This window comes from Melospiza melodia, chromosome 3, assembly GCF_035770615.1.
Source record: "Melospiza melodia melodia isolate bMelMel2 chromosome 3, bMelMel2.pri, whole genome shotgun sequence".
Classification (NCBI taxonomy): domain Eukaryota; kingdom Metazoa; phylum Chordata; class Aves; order Passeriformes; family Passerellidae; genus Melospiza; species Melospiza melodia.
The window spans coordinates 25,924,656-25,946,357 of record NC_086196.1 but is presented as its reverse complement, the minus strand read 5'-3'; the positions used below and the strand labels follow the sequence as shown (position 1 = coordinate 25,946,357).

The 21,702-nt window shown below is 39.4% G+C and overlaps 1 protein-coding gene across 6 annotated transcripts in view; it reads right to left on the bottom strand.

The window, feature by feature from the left end:
* The window catches only part of DSE (dermatan sulfate epimerase), a 34,853-nt gene that overhangs the window by 5,577 nt on the left and 7,574 nt on the right, over positions 1–21,702 (bottom strand). For 4 of the 6 annotated variants that reach the window (XM_063151037.1, XM_063151038.1, XM_063151039.1 and 1 more), the window contains exons 3-5: positions 15,814–16,282; positions 4,235–4,488; positions 366–605 (exon numbers count right to left, since the gene is read on the bottom strand). In XM_063151037.1, the coding sequence (XP_063007107.1) occupies positions 366–605; positions 4,235–4,488; positions 15,814–16,229 (910 nt within the window). In that variant the 5' untranslated portion in view covers positions 16,230–16,282. Of the gene's footprint in view, positions 1–365; positions 606–4,234; positions 4,489–15,813; positions 16,283–21,702 lie in introns of those variants that run through there. The other 2 variants (XM_063151041.1, XM_063151042.1) reach the window with 2 other exon arrangements.

Genomic DNA, 21,702 nt, shown 5'->3' with positions numbered 1-21,702 from the left:
AACTGAAGGAGGGTAGACCTAGTTTAGATATGAGGAAGAGGTTCTTTCCTGTGGGGATAGTGAGGCACGTGGACAGGTTGTGAAGTTGCGGATGCTCCACTCCTGGCAGTGTGGAGGAGTGGCTTCAAGGCTAGGCTGGATGGGGCTTTGAGCAACCTGTGCTAGTGGAAAGTGTTCCTCATTTAGAAGCAGTGCTAAACAAGGCTGTTACTGTTTTGATAACTCTTGAAGGTAAAATCCAAGGAAATGGTTATTTTGAAAAATATCCAAGTAGAGTGCTATTTTAAAATGGCCTATTTTAAGTATGAAATTTATTGCTGCTTCAAAAATAAAGAGATTCATCTTCATTCACCCAAAGGACCTACCTGGCAGGACAGTCCTGTACATAAATGCAAAGTGCTGCTTGAGCCAGGGGTGGCTGAAGTGATTGATGTCAAAATGCCTTTGGACAAGAAACATGTACTGGAACAGTGATCTGGTTGTGTAGCTGCCATAAGCCACCCCTTCATAGAGGGAGCCATCTGTGACCTCCTGCAGCAGGACTACTGACTTCTCCATGATTGCCAACACCTGCTTGGTCCACAAGTAAGCTTCCTGAAGGTAGCCTGAAAGAAAATGACAATGGCAAAACTAATTACAACACAACAGTTCATACATGGTGCTGTCTGTGGGGTCCTTCCCAGCTTGGAATCTGCAGTCCAGGGGTCTATAATACAACCTATTGCTGCAGCATCCCTGTACTTCTAAGGTGAAAAATAAAAGTAAGACATATTTAAATACAGCAAAGCAAGGTTGCATGAGCATGGGAAAATCTATCAAACACCTTTTGCTAGTAATATGGGGCTATGCTTTACAACTTAAAAAGAAAATTTCCTGAACACATTCAGGACATGCAAAAAAGGGAAGAGCCAAACCAAGACTATATTGCATTTCGAATTAAAGCTGTATGAAAACAAACCAATGGCCCCACTAGAGGGCTCCAATAATGTAACAATTCTGATCGGTCATTTTTCACTGGCAGGACCACCAGCATGGTAAGGAGATACATAGAGACTGAAAATGTAACAAACTTCACATTTGAGCTGCAGTTAACTGATATGACGATGAGCTAACTCATGCTCTATTTTAAGACCTGCTCTGTTCTACTGATATTTTCAGTTTGTTGTACAACCTAAAGGGTTATCCAAATAAAAGCTATTTTGGAAGAGCTTTGCATGGGTAATTCCAAAAGTAAGATTCTTCAATTCCCAAACAAAATTAATCTTCGAGGCAGATAAATTCTCTGCCTAGAGATGTTACTGTTTTGGTCTGCTCCACACAAATCAAGACCTGGGAAGAGGTCACAAGAAACCTTCTCAGTGCCAGTCTGCTTTCACTAAGCACAAGCAGGAGAGCCTCCAGCAGAAGTCAGCACATGGAACCCAGCAGAGGAAAGGCTTTTTGGATTGAGTAGCAGGAGAGGTAGGTCCAAACAGACATCAATTGCCTTGTGCTTCTAACTGGCAGCTTAGTGTTCTCCCAGTTCAAAATGTCTGGACACAGATTGAACCAGACTTAACTCCACCCTACAGCAAAGCCCAGCTGGCATGTGTTACACCTCACTATGTGGTGAAGCAGTGCCTGCTGAATGAAGCACATGTGCTAAGGGAGTAGGAGCTACATTCAGTCCTGTTACTCAGTGTTTCATCCCATTGCCACCAACACTGTATTTATGCTCAGCAGAGTGATGAGTAATTCAGGCATCCTACCAGTCAAGGCTGCCAAATCCTGCTCAGTTAACTGAGACAAAAAAAAAAAAAAAAAAAATAGCAGTGTCTAAGCAAAACAGACAACCTGAGTCTATCACAGTACTTTAAATGCCTGGCTGAAGAGAAAACTGCGATGGGGAAGGCCTGAGCAACAGTGGCAGTGGTACCATTTCCACTTCACTCCCAGCTATTAAGACACTTTTTCATTACTCTTCATGGAGTTGGCAGCACAGTGGTCTGTCAGAATAAAATCCTGAATGTTTCCACTCCTGTTTTCCCTTGTGACATAAAAGGGAAGCTATGCTGCAAGAATGTGATTTGCTATGGTTCAGCACAGTGCCTTTACCATTGTACTGCCTTAATGTTCTGTTTACTTCAGGTATATCTATGCTATAACACTACACTTGTAGCACACTAAAAGAACAATAATACATTGAAATAAAAAAATTAAAAGACTCAACACCCTGTCAGGCTACATGACAAACCAGAACAAATTTCACCTAAATTTAGCAGTATATAAATCAGGTATCTATATTAATATCAAGGCCTTAAGTTTCTATTTTGAACATCTGAGTGTCTAAATACAAAGACTTCTCCAAATGCACGTGCCTAGAATTAACTTCAATTAGTTTCACTTTCATTCCTTTGGAAACATTTACATTCTTTTAAATTGGCTGTTTAGCATCTACAAGCTTCAATAGCTGAATTGTGTTTAAACTTAGTAGTTGGAATTTAAACCTTCTGTGAGAAAGGTCTACACTGGGATACATTATTTGCAATTGCTATGTATCTGATGCAGAAGCAAAACATGTTCATTCCTTTTCTCCCTCCTTTTTTTTTTCTCCTTCAGATTATTTTCTTTCATATTGGAATTACAATTTGCCTTTTTTTCCATTTTAGACTAACAGAAAAACCTAATTTAAGTTAAATTTAAGTTGCTATTAAAAAAACCCAAGTTTCTCTATATCAAAACAACAGCACTTAAATTTAGAAATATAAAGTCTGTTTTGACCTATTTTCATTTGAAATATTACTATTTTCAAATTGTTCAAGAATTCATTAGTTTCCTGCTTTTTTCCTTCCTCCTCCCCCCAAACACCATCACTTCAGTGAAAAAAATACTGCCCGGCTTTTTGATGCTTTCATTGTTTTACACAAGGCATACTTACGGTCTATACCTAATGAAAAGCAGAATCATCTTGCAAACTGCCAGCTTTCTGCACCAACAAAGGCTTAGGGAAGGATGGAATTATATGAAATTTAGCAAACCCACTGAATAAACATGGCTTTGAGTCTTCAATTTGTGGAAGGCAAGACAGGAGGATAGGGAATAACTGCCACACACGCTCTTGATGCTTTTCAACATATACACATCAGTCAGTGTGTTTGTTTTGACAGGCACTTAGGAAAAAATGATCCTCCAAACACAGTAGGTGCCACAGTTTTTTGTCACATTTTTTTGGGCACTTGAAAGCTCCAGTGATGGGCAGATGTGCCTCTGTTTGGCAGGGCTGAGCAGCTTGGCAACACCATCAGCATCCAGAAACTAGATTTTCCTGGACTTGCAGTGCATAAGTAATTCCACTGGGAATCATGTTTTCAAAATACTTCTAGCACATATAAAATAATTACCTGATGAAATATGGATTCATTCTTATAAAAGCGGGAGCTGGCTCCATGACTTCCATCTCTCAGCTGAAGTACCTCTGGGGTTTAAAGTCAAGATTGCTCACCTGCTTTCTCTCTCACTCTGTGACTTGCACTCTCCAGCAGGACAGGGACAGCCCCTTGACAGAGCAGGCAAAAGCTACTGGCCAGAGTATTCACCTTGGAAATGCGAACAATGGTTTTATGCCCCCAAAGCAAAGAAGAGGAAACCAGGCACAAATGTTTGTTGTGGGGTGCAATAGCAGAGTTCAGAGGAAAAAAAGTACAGCCTTGGATATCTCCATAGAAAAGGCTGTTGGGAAGAAATGTCCTAAGCTGTGGCACTTGGGTGGATAAAGTTACACTTTTGCAGATCCTCCAGGTGAAATGACAAAAGACTTGGATGAAATTCCAGGCTATCCTGTTGTCTGGCTCCCAGGTCAGAGCAGTGGGTGTTTCTGACTGCTGACTTTCGCAATGCTTTGTGTAAGGAGATCAAGCATCATTCTACATTGATGATCTACTCTGAAAGACACTGACCATGAATCAGGACTGACAAACTGTACACAATTGGATTTTTAACTTTTATAAACTGTGAGGTAAGAATTTCAGAATCACTTGGAAAACTGAACTTATATACATACTCATAATGACTTGTGCATCTGCCCACAGACTTTTGCTCCATTCACTAAATTAAATTTTACTAAGCAGCAAAAGAGTAAACCCAATAGTGCTGTACACTAAAGAAGCATTTTTATCAAACCCTGAACTTTGCTGCTTAAGTGGCTGATTTGAGTTGACAGACTTTAGAAAAAACATCCCTATGGCTCAGCACATACCTTGATTCATCAGAACCAGGCTTCCAGCCAGCAGGGCCACACAGTTGGTAGGCTGGTGGTTGTGAAGGTACTGGAAGCCCCATCCACGTCTGTACGATGTTTCGTACATGTATCCCGAGGCATTGGCAATTACTTCAAGAAATCTCTCCTGCTGAATCTTGCTAAGGTAGCTGTACAAGAAGTCATAAGCAGTGGCAAAACCAACCAAGGAGTGAGCAAGAGGGACTTCATCCCAGGGGGCATCCTTCACTAGCCTGTCAAAAAATAAAGACGAAAATTAATTGAGTTTCACCTCCTTAGCTTTCCCCCTTACTCTACTGTGATATGTATATGACTTTAAGTCTCCCAAGTTAGATGATTCGTGTTGAATTTTAACACAGTACTTAGCTACTTACCAAGTCTCTAAACTATTTTTTCCCATCCTAAGTACGGACAGCATTAATCTTCAAAGCTCAAAAACTTTTTTATAAAGATTAAGTTGCTAAATGTTAGAAAAATGTTTGAAATATTCTGGGTTTTGCTAGGAGAAAGATAGGCAGAATACTGATAGTACAGAAATAGAATCTATTCATCTGAAGAAAGATTAATATAATTTTTGATAAAGTAATATGCATGGTTTATACTCCTCCAACCTCCTGTAACAGATCTTTTTTCTTTTCCAAAGGAGTCAGTTGATGATAAATGCTGCCATGAGACTAAAGCTGTCTTTACAGCAAGTATAATAAAACAACTCACTACACTGTTTTTTCATCTCCAAAATGCATTCAAGGACAGACGAAGAGAAGAGGAAACTTAGTTTTACTAAAGCTTGAATTAACATTCTTAATAAACCCTGGTGTTTTTTAATGATGAGAAAGAAAAGAGGTAAAATGCTGTCAATACTAAAAAATTATTTTCTAGGAACTACTGGCTTGTGTCTAATGATTACACTGAACTTAGAAAACAGTACATTTTTACCAAGCAAATTCATAACATAGGTCGTATGGAGAAAATATTCCTGTTAAATCAAGCATACATTGTGTATCAATAACTTTAATTTTGCAGTACTTACAGTACTTCCAGCCCATGGTTCTACAGAAAAGAAAATGTGAAGGAATACATAGTGAAAGTAAACTCCTATAAACTGAAAAATCGTCAGTTGCTTTCATGCTCTCCTCTTTCACTTTTTTTGCAATCTATTTTTTATTACAGAAATGAATTAAAATTGTTGAGATGAGTGTCCTACTGCAATCAGTAGAAATGATGCTGTGCTCCTGAAGGCATACACATTCCAGTTTCAACTATTTTATGACTCAACAAATATGATTTCATCTTCATTTGTGTAAGCAGCAGTGTGAAGAGATGAGAAAAAAAAATCCCCAAAGAATTAAGATAAAACCAAAAAAGTTCTGCTGCAGAAGCATTTATTGGCATTTAAATGCATTAATAAAGCATGTAAAAATTACAAACATCAGCCTAAGGAGCTGCAATGATGGTAAAAGATATCATGTGCAAGTGAAAAAAAAAAGACCTTTAACTTTTATTTCAGCATATTTAAATCATTGGAAGAACTTAAGTTTGGCACATTCATACTGTCATGTAAAGAAACTATCTGTATGTTTTTTGATCAGATGAATTTCTGATCAACAGTTTTAACTGTTCACCTTCTCTCAGCTTTGATTCCATATTCTGCTTGCAGTACAGTTAAACATTCTTTTTTCCTTTTTTAAAATTAAATATTTGTCTCACAGGTTTAAATTAAATACATCAAACTGAGTTATCTGGTTATTTGTCAATCTCAATTAATTGTTTATTTCTGCTTTTACATCTTTCCTTATAATTGAAAGAGCTATTAAAATGCTGTTGATCCTATACATAAAACTAAAGTTACATTCTATGCCAACTATATGCAACACTCTGGCACCATGATTCCTTTCAGGAATCCTTTGACACAGAAAAATTTCTTTCATCAGCTATATCATGAATTCTAATTTCCAAGGTATTTTTAGTCTCATTAAACCTTTGCGTATTCAGAAATCAGAGTTCAAATAGGTACAGGGAATTTCACTTTAAAGGCAGCTGCTTGGAACAATTACAAAGAGTTTGAGGCTAAACTATACATTAGGGTGGAAGAAAAGTCGAATGAAAGGATTTGAGCTAATTAAAAAAAATTAATTCTAATTTCAGTATCTTTTTAACAACACACAAGCTCCTAATTAGATTCTGCTATTGTGCCGAAACCAGATCTTTACCTGACTAAATTTAAAATGGGATTTGCCAGTGGAACTGATTTATTGTAACCTTCACTGTTAAGGTGTATTCTAACTTTATGTTTAGTTTCTAACAGAGTACCACATCAAATTCTACAGCGTAAGAGCATATAATAGTCTCAATGGTACTGCTTGTGACAAAAGAGAAAGCAGCCTTCTACATGGGAGGTGATAAACTGAGAAGTTATAAACTGCATTTAGGCTCCTGATCTCTTCAGGAAAGAAATAAAAACAAAACAAAAAAAAAAAAACCCCAAAACAAACCCCCGGCCTTTCTGTGTAAAAACCTTTATGTTAGGCCCCCTTATCATAAATACTGACACAGTTACCCAGCTTGGGTTAGACAAGCAATTTTGTCATAACACCCCTGAAATTGCACTTCTGTAGTTAAGTCTTGTATAAAATTTCACAGAGGAGATTCACACAAGCAATAGGGAAAATTAAACATGACGATTTAAAGATCTTAATTTCTAAATACAAAAAACCACAGTCAGCATCCGTTCTTAAGGTGAAGCTCTTTTGAAGAAACAACTCTTGAGCTGCTACAAATCAGTGCTACTCCCCTTAACTTAGTTTCAAGGGAACCAAGCAATGTACACCAAACGTGGAAAATTATTCCCAAGAAGAATGATCAAGTAGCAAACATTACATGGATTTGTATCTAAATGATGCTCTCATTTTTCAAATGCATCTCCCAGTGTCACACTTGGTAAACAGCCTGACTGATAAACTGGGGAAAGCACAGAGCCAGAGGCATGCACTGAATGCAAGTGAATAAAGTGTTTTCAGGGCTAACTAATAATTACTAAGAAAAGTGGTATGTATTTATACAAAGATAGATAAAAACAAGCCCACACTTTGCCCTGTACAACAAGCTATTTTCTAAGCTGCTCAAGACTAAAACTGAACATCAGAGAGTATGAACTTCAGCTTCACAATTAACTGTGTCTGACGATAGCAAGTAACCTCTACCTCAAGGCTGCATTAGCCTTTAAAGGCATCAGATCTTACAAAAGCAAAAAAAAACAAATCCAAAGTAAAAAAAATAATCTATCATAGGTTCGTTTATACAGAACAGCTACTTAGTTGCAGACATATGAAATTTGAGCAAAGGAAACTGTTTAAAAATTCTAAAATATATTTTAAATTCTGAAAGATAAAGGCACCCCTACAGTACCTTTCTGCACTTATATACCTGCATCTGTAGGTATAGGTATATTTGGAAGAGGTGCCTATCTGGAAACTTGAGAAGGTTATGAAAGAGGAAAAAGTGCTGAACAGGTTTGCTACCTCATGATCAAGCTCCATAAACATCCAAAGCCATATGCATTGTTCTGCACAAAAATCTGCTGTCTGGACAAATCCTGTGAATGGCACAGGATAAATACATGCCTGGGGTGTTCTTTACATTTGTGTTCATCTGTATCCTATAAAATATGTTTGCTACATTTAGAGTTTGATATGAATCCTCCATGAAGAAATTGGAGAAATAAAGAGATCATGGATAAGGTTGCAATTATGGATAAGTAGTATGGTTTTTCTACATGTGTTGAGAATTTTAGCATGCTGCAATGTGGTTTATCTGTTTTAGATTTGCCACCTTCTGCAATGAACAATGAATATGAAGAGGGGGATTAAGACCCTGTTTTCCACTGATCAATTGATGGCACTGCATTTCTTCTATGTATACACAGCATCTTCATTAAATGCAATTCCAAACTCTAAATAAGTATACCATTTGCATAAAATTTTGGATGGAAAGTAAAAATCACTATCACCAACAAAGCCATGATCACTACAACCTCTCTATTTCTTGACAACATTCCTGATGCTAATACTGCCTCTTCTCTCAGTAGAAATGTGTTTCTTTATTTTCTCACTATTCCCTACCAAATAACTACTTCCTTACTGAAAGCAGGGTCACCTGGGTTGGGGCAGTCCCCGACATGAATACAGACTGGGAGAAGAATTCACTGAGAACAGCCCTAAAAGGTGGATTTTGGGGTTCAGGTGGATGAAAAGCTGGACATGACCCAGTGATGTGCACCTGTAGCCCAGGAAGCCAGTTGTTCTGAGCTCAGCAAAAGCAGCATGGCCAGCCAGCAGGGGAGGGACTTTGCTCCTCCACTCTACCCTGGTGAGACCCCACCTGCAGTGATGCAAACCGCTCTGGAGTCCTCAACAAAAGAGGGACATGGACCTGCTGGAGCAAGTCCAGAGGAAGCCAGAATGATGCTCAGATGGCTGGAGCACCTCTCCTATGCAGACAGGCTGAGAGAGATGGGGTTGTTCAGCCTGGAAGTCTCCAGGGAGACATTACAGAAACCTTCTAGTTCCTAAAGGGGGACACAGGAAAAAGAGGGGTTTTGCATAGGCAGATAATAAGACATAGGGGAAAGGTTTTAAACTAAAAAAGGAGATTTAGAGTTACAAAGAAACTCTTGACTGTGAGGGTGGTGAGGCACTGGCACAGGTTGCCCAGACAAGTTGTGGATGCCCCAAATCTGGAAGTGCTCAAGGAAGTGCTTGGCTGGATGGGGCTTTCAGCAACGTTGTCTGGTCCAAGCTATCCCTGTCCAGAGCAGGGGTTTTGGAACTGGAGGATCTCTAATGTCCCTTCCAATGCAAACAATTCTGTTTCTACAATTCTATTAGCATTTCGCTCAGAAATACAAGCCAAGAGGGAAAATCCACTATATGGCCAGTTCAAGGCAGGATTTAAATCAAACTCTGTTGCTCAAGTGAGTTCCTTGATCATGACCTGTGGGATGTTTAGATTCATCTTTCCTTCACTGTGTATCCAGTTCTTAAAAACAAACTGAAGTAAATAGGAAAATAACCCTCTTTAATCTGAGATATAGAATACCCTTCCAAGCAGTGTGAGATTGGATTTTTGGCCTCTAGGTCAACAACTAACATGGTATCAGTGCATGCAAAATGAAGAATTAAGCACATCCTGACACATGCATTACACAAGTAATTCACATCCTGAATTTTAATGCTCCAAACCTTCCCATGACAAATCACTGCAGAGTAACTCCTGGAGGAGGAACTTGAAGGAAGGATGCCAGTACTTGCTCCTCAGTACCGAAATTCTCAATCTCACTAGGTGCATGCACAGGAAACCAGTGAGAACTCTCTCCTAATGGCTTAGAACTGAAAATTAGTTCTAAGACAGCCCTGTAGTGCATTTTGATGCCATCTACCTCAGATATTGGTACCCAGCTGTGAGAATGGTTGAGTTTAATGCACACAAGATGTCAAGTGTGGATGCAAACGAGGCATGCAATGGGGCCAAGTGAACTCTTGATCGCTTGTGCAGTTGTACAGTCTTCCCAATGCCACAGGCAATGCCTTGGCACTCTTCCTATTGTCCTGACCCACTTCTGAGGGTCTATCCTGACCTATTCCCTATCAAGAGGGAGAACACCTTTCAAGGGGAATGAGACTACCAACACTTATTTTATAAACCAGACCAAATCTTAAATATTTTTCTTACAAAATCTCCAAAACAAAGTCATTTTTTTGATCAAGTGGAATATTTTGTTAATAAATGGAGCAATACTCTACAATTGTCATTTTGGGGAGAAAAAAGAAGATACTCTGAAAAAAACCCAACCTCTCAGCTTTTACCCTTCTCACATTTTTCTGGTTGGCTGCCAAAGCAAAAACCCCATTATCTGCCCAACCTTAGTGCTTGGGCCTTTGCAAAACCAAAGAAGTTAAAAAACATACTTGAGAAACTGATGATTTATGTTTCTGGTGTCTAAGGTAAAACAGGTTTGCTTCTCTCTTTACCAGTCATGTTTCAGCAGCAGCCAATCTCACATGCTTGTGTACATTGCAGCACAATTGACACGAAGAAAGGCAAAGGAGTGGTTAAATGTAAAAGGCTACATTCATGTCCGTATGGGGAAAAAAAGCAACATATAGACAGACATTTTAAGAGCTTACTATAAAAATAGAGTTGTACTGCTTAGGTGCTATGGGGAGGAAAGTAAACTTTAGCTCCTTAAAAATCTTAATCTACTTTTTAACCTCTTTCCCTTCTGTTTCCTCATAGGTCTATGATCATCATTCTGATGCTTCTAAAGCTTCTTTCAGATCTTATCTCATTTTTGGCTTTGATCACAAGAGAGTCCTTCACTCACAGGGCTTGCTTTTATGATGCTTCTGTGTTGACACATTAATAAACTAGAACTGACTCGGTTTCATTTTTTCTCAGTGTCATGTTAAGCAGACATAGAAATTTAATTATGTTATTTTTTTAGGAGATTGCCTCTAGCTCTTTTTTTATCAAATTTTTATACCAGTCATGCCACAAAGTGAGCTCCCAGTAGCTCCCACAGAACATCAGCACCAATTTATCTTCTATACCAATTTAGATATTAACGGAGCTCTCCAAAATCCAGCTAGCCATTTAATTTCACAGACATGCACAATTTCTATTTTTAAACACTACATATGTAGAAGATAAAAACAGCATAAGGGTTTGATATTTCACTTACTAACATAATGTATATTCCAGATATCAAATTCATCCTCCTACCCTCCCTTTTCTTTCTTTTTCCTCTTTGTAGGAGACAGTGTATCAGCATCCTCCAAGCTTCTTTTATACTAACTTTTATTCCACAGTCTTACAAAGCCCCCCTAAGTTTTCTTTGAATGTGATTGCTAGTTGATTACTGGGAGTCAAACAGATGCTATAAATTTCTGGTGAAAGCATGGAGACTTGCTTTATTGCACCTTGGCATATATGAATTCATTTTAGTTAAATCATTATCCACATGTTTAATTATTTACACATATCTATTTTTACCTTGCAATCTGTATTGTTCAACATGAAGCACTATCTGGATACTAACAGCAAGGGTCCCATAGGATGCTCCAATACTTTTTAATAAGCAGCGACTAACAGAAGGCTACATGATTGCTAGTTTATAAGAAAGCAGCAGAAAGGTCACAGATTTGTTATTCCAAAGCCTCCTGTTAGTTTCTCCTTAGTTGCTGCTATTGCCCTGGAATGTCTGCATGTGCTTGACAGTAATTATCTGCCCTGTGAAACCCACAGAATCGCTGTTAAATCCCACACCTTACTGCACATTGGTAACATACTTGGCTTTAAAAGTGGGGCATCAACTGTGTGCAAAAACACCCAAAAACAAACCCACAGAAATTTCTTTCTGGCCATTGCAAATGGGAACCTCTCTCTTGCTACAAGAAGGGTGCAGAATTTGTGAACTCCCAAGGCGTTTGTTTGTAAGGTGGGCTTAGTAAAGAAGAGAGCTTTTGGCTGCTTTGTCCAAGCCAGAGAGTCTGACTGAAGTCTTATTTCTGCACGATGTGTGACTCTGATTACATCATTCCGCTCAGCACGGGGACGGGACGAGCCAGCGGCATATGGAAAGAATCACGAGCACAGATCTCCTTGGCCAGAACGCCCTTCTGGTGGGGAGTGCTCTAGGGGCCACTCAGAGATAAAATGCCAGAAAACACATCAATATCCTCTGTTCCCTCTAGAAAAAGGAAATACGGTTGAAATATAAGGACAAACTTCCCAGAAGGTTTTAGACAGTATCTAGATATCCAATCCATGGAAAACCAAGGGAGTTTATTAAATACCAGCTTTTAGTTTTTACAGACTAAACCAATAATGTTCATCTATTTCAACTAAAATATTAATGCATGCTTGTTTGCTGTTGCTAGTCTCCGCAACAGTGTTGTTCCCAGATTATTTTGGGTGATTGTTATAGTTAGCTGTTACCCAGTGCCCCTCTGTTTATTTTAAAATGTAAACCTACTCCAGGATGTAGCCATTAGGGATGCTCTGCTAATGAGCAGCATGCCTGTCCACATGGCTTGTTATGACAAACGGCTCAACCTCTGTTAGTTGACACAAATGGGAACTCAGCTATGGGTGTACTTTATTATGTGACATAAAATGACTACGTTAATAGATGACAAAGAACCAGAGTTCTTAATTACATGCCCCTTCCATGTATATATCAATTACCAGTAGACTTCCTCATAATTGTATCCTGGGATATTTGGACTATTGAGGATTCCACTAATGTAAAGAAGAAATTTAAAATGTCAGTCTCCTTAATCTCCTAGCATTCTGAAACAAATAACCACTGACATTTAAAACCATATTTCTTTTATTCAACTACTGCATATGCTAAAAACATATACTTTTGTTTTCTGGTAAGGCTTAGATTTTATTCAACATTGCCACAAAAACTAGAGAAAACTCATTAAGATGATTTTTTTTTTTTAATTCTAAAGCAATTTTAGAGTCAATGCCATGACAGCAGAAGTCAAAAGAAATCCAGATTATACTGCTGAAGGAATTAATCTGCCAATGCCAGATTTAACTTCCCGACATGTTGATGAATCTGTCAGTGACAAAAAAGATATTTTTCCAGAAATTTTGCATGTCAGTCTTGGCACCTACATTAATGAGGAGGTCTAAGGAGAGGCTCATTTTACTTACCTTATGGATACCTCTTTGGAAAAGCCCTCTTTCCTGATGAAATAAAATGTTATGGCAGAGGACCCTCCTAACATGCAAGGCTCCAAAGTCAGGCAACACCAAGACCCCTCCTTCTTTTCACCCTCCTGATCAGAAGACATGTGCCCTCAAATTATTTAATAAGGACAATAATCATAATATACCATCCAGAATGGAATTTTCCCAAAGTCTGAGGAAAACTAAACATGCCTAGATAGACTGGACAAAAAATTCCACCATTCTGACACTGCCAGAACAGCTCATATAACAGCCGTAACTCGTATTTATCATGTTTATTCTCCTAGTCTTATCCTAAGTGGAGAAGTACGTGCAGTAACATTTTCTGGTACTTTTAAATTGAGTTTCTTAGGAAAAACAGATTTACATAATCTGTCTGCCCAGTCCTTCAGCCTCTGAATCCAGCCTATTTGAGCAAAGCCAGACAGTGCAGTACAGCCTCAGAGATGTCACATTCCTACTTTTCTGAAAACCACTGTTGGACAAGGGAGAAAGATCTGTATTACTGCCACCACTGATGGGGCTACAGTATAAACTCCATGCTGACAGCATTCAGACATAAGTTCTCAGGGGGAAAACAAAAATGGAAACCAGATCCATGCTTCTGCCACAGCACTTGAAGAGCTGGCCAGCTGGAGGTTATACAAAGGCTAGCTTAGCCCAGCTCTATTGCCTATGTTTAAAATTTCCTCCTGCACTTTCACTACTACTGAGCATATTGCAGCCACTTCTTTTGCCAAACAGAGAATCCTGATTAAACTTTGATTGATTTCTGAATGGGATGTCTACACCAGAAGGGAAAGATGGGAAAAGCATAGTTTCTCTTTCAACAAGGTAATGCAAGATACTTGCTTGAGAAAAAACAGTACTTGGAGGCAAGTAAATAACATCAAAGCCAAGTGGAAATGGGATATCTGCTTGGTTCTGATTGGTATCTGGTCTGCTGGGACAAGGGAGAGCATTATAACAAAGGACAGAACCACAATTAATCCAGGGCAGGAATCACAGGACATAAGGAACTTAAATAACGTTGAGACAGAGAGCAAGATGTAGGAAACTGAAAAAAAAAAGACACAAACAAGTCCTCCTACTCAAAATAATGCTTCCCCCTCTTTCTTATTTCATTAAAACAGATGGCCATGTAACTACAGCCTTCCCAAAACAACTTAAGAAAGTGTGTGAACAATGAAACTAAGGAGGAAGGTGTTGACTTTGGAGCAGCCTGTCTCCTGTTGGAGATGGTCACATATCCTTGGATTCACCTCTGTAAGCTATATCCCTCTGTCAGTGTGCCAAGAGAAAGTGTCTCCACACGGTCTCCAGAGCTAAGAACGAAGCTTTGTATTGCTATGCTCCAGTGGAAGATTTTGGAAATTACCACCACTGTTGAGACAATATTTTCCTTCCTAAATCCCATGTCCTGTCTTCTGTGACATGCAAGAAATATATGGACAGTGTGTCCCTGCTGTCTCCCATCACTTCTTTTGCTCTAGCTCATGTATTTCTGCGGCATTCACCATTTTAATCCTTATTGCAGGGGAACCCAAACACTATCACGGCTTTTCAATAATGTCCATCAGGAGGATATAGATCCCAAATTCTAGCTCAAATCCAGCATTATTCCAGTGATGGCCCATGGAATGATAACATTTATAGGATACTACTAGTTGGTTACCAGAGGGTAAGGAATAGTAGTTTGAGCAATGAACACTGCTTGAACAGCTGATGCTTCTCCTCCTGTGCTGACTTGAATCTTGACTCACACTTCTGCCGAGCTGCTGTCACCACAGAGCTGTAGGAGAGCAGCTATGACAGAAGGGAGTCGTGCCCCATCCAGCCCTATCTCACTGCCCTGGGCAGTTGCCTCCCTCTTGGCAAAGCCCACATTCCCATCCTCTGACCTATCCACAGTGACAGCAATCCTGGACCATAGTCTGCAAGGCGTACCAAGTGGCAGCTGCTGCAGGGATGTAGGGGAAATGCATCTGCCTGAGCAAAAAGAGGAGATAAATTGCAGGTGGGTATGAAAAGCAGGAGACCTTGGGGTCTCAACTCTAGAATCGCTCCTATATAGTGAGAACATTAACTTCTGTTCCAATAGAAAGAGTGTGGCACAGAGAAGACAGAGCAACTTGTAGGGATGACAACTCAAATCCAAGTGAAGTTAACCCAGAAGTGGTCATCAAAATACCAGTTACTCAGGCATTTCCAGTAATCAGACAGACAATGATCATGTCCTAGTATATCTTAGGGAGAGGCCCAAGAACCATGCAGCCAAACAAAGCTGCCAGACTGAACTAAAGCTCAGATGGATGTTAGAGCAGACTGCAGAAGCCCAAGAGTGTCATTTTTACCTAGACCAAATTATACCTTTTTCATAGGTCCCCCTTTCCTATATTCTTCCTAAGGCAGAACTAGTACCCAAAAGATATGTATGGAGCTGGAGGAAAAAAAAAATTTCAAAGTAACAGTTTTAGCACTTCTTGCTACAATGTGAAACTCTTCCTTCTGATTTAGAGTGGGTTTAGATTACTTTTCTTTTTTACTGCAAACAGGGTGCTGCATAAAGAATCATGTTCCTTTCGGCATCAACTTTCAAGAAGAGAAGTCCAGTGATGGTGAAAAGCTGCATGTCACTGCTGGTCCCGATGAGGGTAAATGCATTCAGCAAGTTAGTCACTGTTAAAATGAATATTAGTACAACTGATATAATTTAAGTAATTCACTTATACACTCACTCCTCCAAGTGTACGCAGTTTATACAGTAAGAACAACTTTAAAAAAAAAAGACAAAAATCTACCAACTAGGCTGAGCCGCCATCCTCTCCATGTAATCCTTAGCCATGTTGATGGCCTCCATGTTTTCAGGGAAGAGCACACAGAACATTGCCAGGGCCCCGAGGTTGTTGCCATAAATTTCATTCCAGCGAGCGCTGAACTCCTTTGGGTCCCAGGGAGGAAGGTACTCCAGGGGATTTGAAAGCATGGTTTGCACTGCTTCGATCAGCCGAGCCGCAATGTGCTGGTGCGTGGTGCTGGCCTGGAGCCGCAGGGTCTCCACGTCCCCCTTGGAGAAGTAGAGCATGGGATAGCTGTCATAGTTGGCGTTGACAAAAGGAACCATCGTGTCTTGGTCCTCCCTGGCGCCGCAGGCAAAGGCGAAGCAAACCGCGTGTATGATAAACACACTTGGGGCTCCCCGTGTGTGAGTCCTCATTGTGGCATCAGATCTCCAGGTCCCAATGGCAGCCAAACCATCTTTGAAATGTCCTGTGGTAGATGGACATGGAAAAACGTGTTAGAAAATGAATCTGTGAGAATCTGTGAGATGCTACCATTCAGGAAATATGATTCTACCTAAAGAACCCCATGTATTCTCCAGGTGACTTTCAAATCATATCTACTTGAGTATGTCAGACGAAACATCTAAACAGCAATTCACCCAAGAGAAACAACACTATGAAGAAAGCCCCCTCCTTCCCACACCTTGCCCTCTGGTAGCTGATACCAGCTGAAGGGACACAACACCAGCTCTTGTACTCGAGATCTGAAATAACTGCAACGGTGCCTAATAGGAAGCAGCGCTGACTGCACTGGCAAGGGGAGCAGGGCGGGAAGGGAGGAGGAAGGGAGAGAGCCAGGAAGCTGGCGGCAGCCAGGCCTGCGTGCTGCCTTGGCTGATGTTAGCAGCTGGAGAGAGGGAAAGATGAGGAATGCTGGAGGTTTGCGCCGGGGTCACTTTACACAGGGCTCAAGGCCTCCGGTTCTGACACGTCCTCATTTTAAAAAAAGAAAAGAAAAGAGCAAGCCAGGAGTCAAAAAGGGAAACAGTAAGTGGTAGAGTCTTAGAAAAACAGCTGAAATACTTTGCCTTCCGGGCATTTAGGGGTTTGCATTATTAGTATTTTTTTCCAAAGGGCTTTCCATTTTACATGTGGAGATTTATTGCCAGTTACCAAGAAGGCTGAACATTGTATTAAAATGCATATTCTTCTATGTACATTATTTCTTGAATTGTGCTCAAATGAGAAATCTATGCAGAGGCAAATGCAATTTAAACATAGTAAGTTACTTTGTAGAAATTACCAACTATCTGGCCTAAAGTCACAGATAAAACATGGCCAAGATCCCCCTGAGGAAAGCCAGCAAATTCCTAGAATTCTTATGAGGGAAAAGGTTATGGAAAGCAGGCTCAAGTGAGACAGTTTTATGTAAATAATGAATAGTAGTTTTCAATTATTAAAAGGAGAAATAAAAGGAAAGAAAACCTAAAAACAGATACTTTTTTTTTCTCCCATGGAAAACCAGCTTCATAGGATTCAGTCATAAAACTTGTAGGAAGTTGAAGTACAAAGCAACCTTTTACTTCTCCCCACAGTCCCTATTCCATAGCCAAAATTTTCGAATAGAAGCTGAGACTGCTAAAACCTTAGAGACCCACATCCTGTTTCAACAAAGTCATTTATATGAGAAAACTTTGACAGACAAGGACCCTTCATGACTACTGGGTGCCCTCTAGATTTTTGTGCTCAGATCCTAAAATTAATTTGTGAGCAAATCTCTTTGGCCATGAAATACATAATTTCTTGTGAATTTGTACCTACAAATAATACTGTACCCTGTAACTGCTTAAATTTATCTATTACAGTGAGCAGCATAATTGCTTAAACAGTGTAAGGGAAGATGACATTTTCATAGTATTTTAATGCATTTTGCAAGTACATTTTGCCCTGTTTTGGAAGTAAACCAGTTGCTACAGGACACATTATCACAGGCTGGTTTATTTGGTAACACCTTTACTATATCTACAGAGTCTCTCACCACATACACACATACAAAAAGACACATGCACCACAGTTTATCCAGACCTACTCAAAACTACTTGTATTCTTCTCTATGCTGAAGGAAACTATACAACAATATATTTTGAGAGGAAAGAGGTAAAGCAATACATTATGGTTGAAACATGATGTAATTTTTTTAATTGATGAAAAATTGCTTTGTCATAATAATAAAAAAACCCACTACAGTTTTTTTTAAAAGCCTCTGTTATCCTTAGAACTGTGGGCAGAGGAAAGAACCTAAAAAATACCTCAAAAAAAGCCAAAAATGCCTGTAGCTTTTTCTGTGTTAACCATTTATTGAAAAAACCTTCGTGGTTCACACAAGCAGAAAAAAACCCCAGCTAGCAGTAAGGACTTCATGCATTCTTTGCTTTGGTTTGATTTCTCTAAGTGTTCTGCACATCAGTGACAATTAAGAACATACATAAATTTAGGGATGGTTTTAAGAACTTCCTAAATTAAATTATTTCTGACCAACGATTAAGGAATATACAGTAAAGTTTCCCAGAACTCCTTTGCAAATGTGAACACACATTTCCCAGCATTACACCATCATCAAACACATCCAGTGTTGCCAAAAAGTCATAGTCTGTACTCTTAGGTATTCAATAGCCTCCCACATTTACACCCTTTATTCATGTGCACATTTCACTGAGAAAGTAAACCTTTTTTTTACCTTTACACCACTACACCACATTCTTTAGGCTAACAACAGAATAACTGAAAATGAACCTATTGTATATGTATTCAGAGTCACGATCTGGAAGAAAGTCAATAGGCAGTGGCAAAAGCAGGAACACAAAATCATTTGTTCTTGGTTAAATTATACTGGCACCCTTCCTATGATATGAAGGCTTACTCTCAGCAGCCACAGCTCACTAAGGACAGTGAGCCCTGTCCCATAACCTTGCAGGGCTCAGCCTGGTGTGACTGAAGGATGGCAGGAGGCAGCTGGAAGGGAGTGCACCTTCCTTTCCATGCAAATCTCTGAGCCTTGGTTATCAGCATAGCTTAGGTAGAGCTGGATCTGTGCAGGTAACTGTCCACATAAGCTCCAGCTTACCAGTTGTGAGTGAACTTGTTACAATTTTTTTGTACTTTGCCTGATACACAGGGCTTGAAAGAATTGGAGTCTGGGCCTTCTGATCATTTAATGTGCACTCACAATACCATTTTTTAAAGCTAAAGGAATTTCTTACTCTCATATTACACTGCATCATTACCAGTCACATCTTCCAAGAAAAACTTCACCAAGCAACTCAACCTTTTCTGAAAACGAGGGGGTTTTATTCCTTGAGGAAACCATGATCTGACAAAGCATTAAAAATTAAAAGGAGAATGAAGGATGCTTGTCCATGAAAGAAAATCATATTATACAGTATGCTTTGAAAGTGTTGTCATTTAGTTCTAGATTGAAAGGGTATTTTGCATGCTTTCAACTCTACTGCCAGCAGAAACAAACAGTAAAAACCATCAATTATTCCAGAAAAAAACACCCAACAGAGATTAAATCTTAACAATTTTAGTTCTCCCCTGCGTCAACCAGTAGATGTTCAGCTGTAGGAAAAGAAAAAAAAGTATTGTAAAACTGAAACCACTAACTAAACTAAACATTAGTTTACACAGATAACTTCACCAAATAAACTATTTAAAAGAAAAGAGAGGCCCATTTACTCCTGCCACACAAGCACAGAAACGTCACTCCATCAGTGAGAGCAGAGGAGTAAAAGAGGGGCAGGGGAGGAGGGAGAGGAAATGATGGCACTGTTAGGATCACCAGCTTGCACAGCTGTCCTTGAAGCAATCTGACCTTCTTGTGGGTGATTAAAAATTAGAAACAGGTAAGGAACCATGTTTTTCTGTAGTATCAGTTCTGAAGGGCCACTCTGCTTTGTAGCTGCTTTTACCTGGGACCAAACTTGTGACACTTCTTAAAAAGCAAAAGTTGCAGGTGTCTCTGCTGGCATCTCCCATGCTAGCCATAACCCATCTCTGACATGGGCACCTTGTCAACATTTACAGGCAGGAACAAAAAAGGTGGAATTTCAGGTGACTAAAACTTCCACGAAACTGAGGCATTACAACACCACAGATTATTCAGGTTTCTGAATAAAAGATCTTCTCAGAGCCCAGGACTGGGACATGAACACATCAGACTCTTTGTCTTCTTTTGGGAAGCTACTATTTTCCACAAAGGCTACAGTTCTCATTATGGTTACCTGACATACCTGAGAAACAAATGTTTGCCTAAGAAATGTATTCAAATATTTAAAGGAAAATCTCTTCCACCATCCTGACGAAAATCAAATCTTCAGGTTCAGTGCCCAAACTTGTACCTTAGTAAATGACCTCTGAGTCAGCATGGATGTAAATTTCATCATTTCTTTGCACTTCATAAATTATTGACAGTGAAAATGAACTTTTTTTACTCAATTTTTTTCAATGCTTGTAATATTATAACATGCAGTTTCATTCTAAACAACAGTGCCATTACATTTTTGTTACAAATTGCATCACAAGAACTGGTATTAAAACTAAAATAAGCAATTTTAGAACCCAGTGCTAAAACGGGTGAGAAGGTCATAGGTATTTCAACAAGAAATGGTCAATCACCAGAAACAGATGCTGTCCTATCAAAACTGTGAAATTATTGGATAACATTGCAATGAGAGGTGTGTGGAATATTGTTCCATTAAGTGGAGAGGGATGTGCAACTACCAAAATGTAACACAAGAAGCAGTAGGTTAGATCACAGCAGAGAAAAGCAAACTTCTGTAGGATCTCTTTTTTTTTTTTGCACTTGGTCCAAATATCTGAAATATCTTTTCACACACATTGCAATTGACTTTGTTGCTGATGAGAGATGCAGAATCTATAACATGGAATATGTCAGTTGGAATTTTTGGTAACATTATATAATGCTAGAATTCTAAAATCGTGCCAGTTACACCAACTGAAGAGCTGTTTTGTTCAACAAAGTCAGTTTCACCACCAATCTAAATATTTTGCAAACATATTTAAGAATGGGAGAGCAATTTAGTCTTCTAACTGAATGCAATGACATTCTGGTACTAAAGAATCCAGGATAAGTCCATGAAAACAGAGAGCTGAAAGGGTCAATGGAGACTAATTCCCGTATTTATATTGCCACTTGGTTCCAGAGAACCATATCCAATGCAGCATAATTAGGTGCATGATGGGGCAGAGCCAATAAAACTATAAACTTATCTTTGGGCTGTAATAATCACAATCAATCTGTTGACTGAAGTCCTATGCTGGATAGCTTCCACATCAACAAGCAGTACTGTTGGGACCCTTCCAAAGCAGGACACCAGGGTGGGAAACTCCTGTGGAGAGCCTGGTTCAAGCGTGGCTTAAAGAAAGAGGCCATGAAGGTATACAGCTGATGGGAAAGTAAAAGGTAGCTGTAAAGCAGCAGTTCCCAGGCTTGATTTTGTAAATAACTAGGTTCTCAGGCACCTTTTCTATAAACAGCAGGATTCTCAGACAGTCTTCTCATAACAGTCCTTGGCTGCTCTGGGAACAGATATGAAGGTTTTGAGAACTTTTCATATCACAGTGAGAACACTAATTTTGGTTTCAATAAACAACCACGGGTATTGTGGACAAAAGGAGGGGTTAGAGTTTTCTCTGTAGCCTATCGTGAGCTCGGATTTTGCAATATGCATGAAGTTAATTAACACTATTATAAAGGGTGACTGATTTGATCAATAAATCGGAGTCGATGCTGATCAACAAGGATGGGTTGTCTCCCTTCGCTTTCAACAAACTCCCATGTCCCAAGAGACAGGAGCAGCCAGGAGTCCTTCACCCACCTTTTGACTG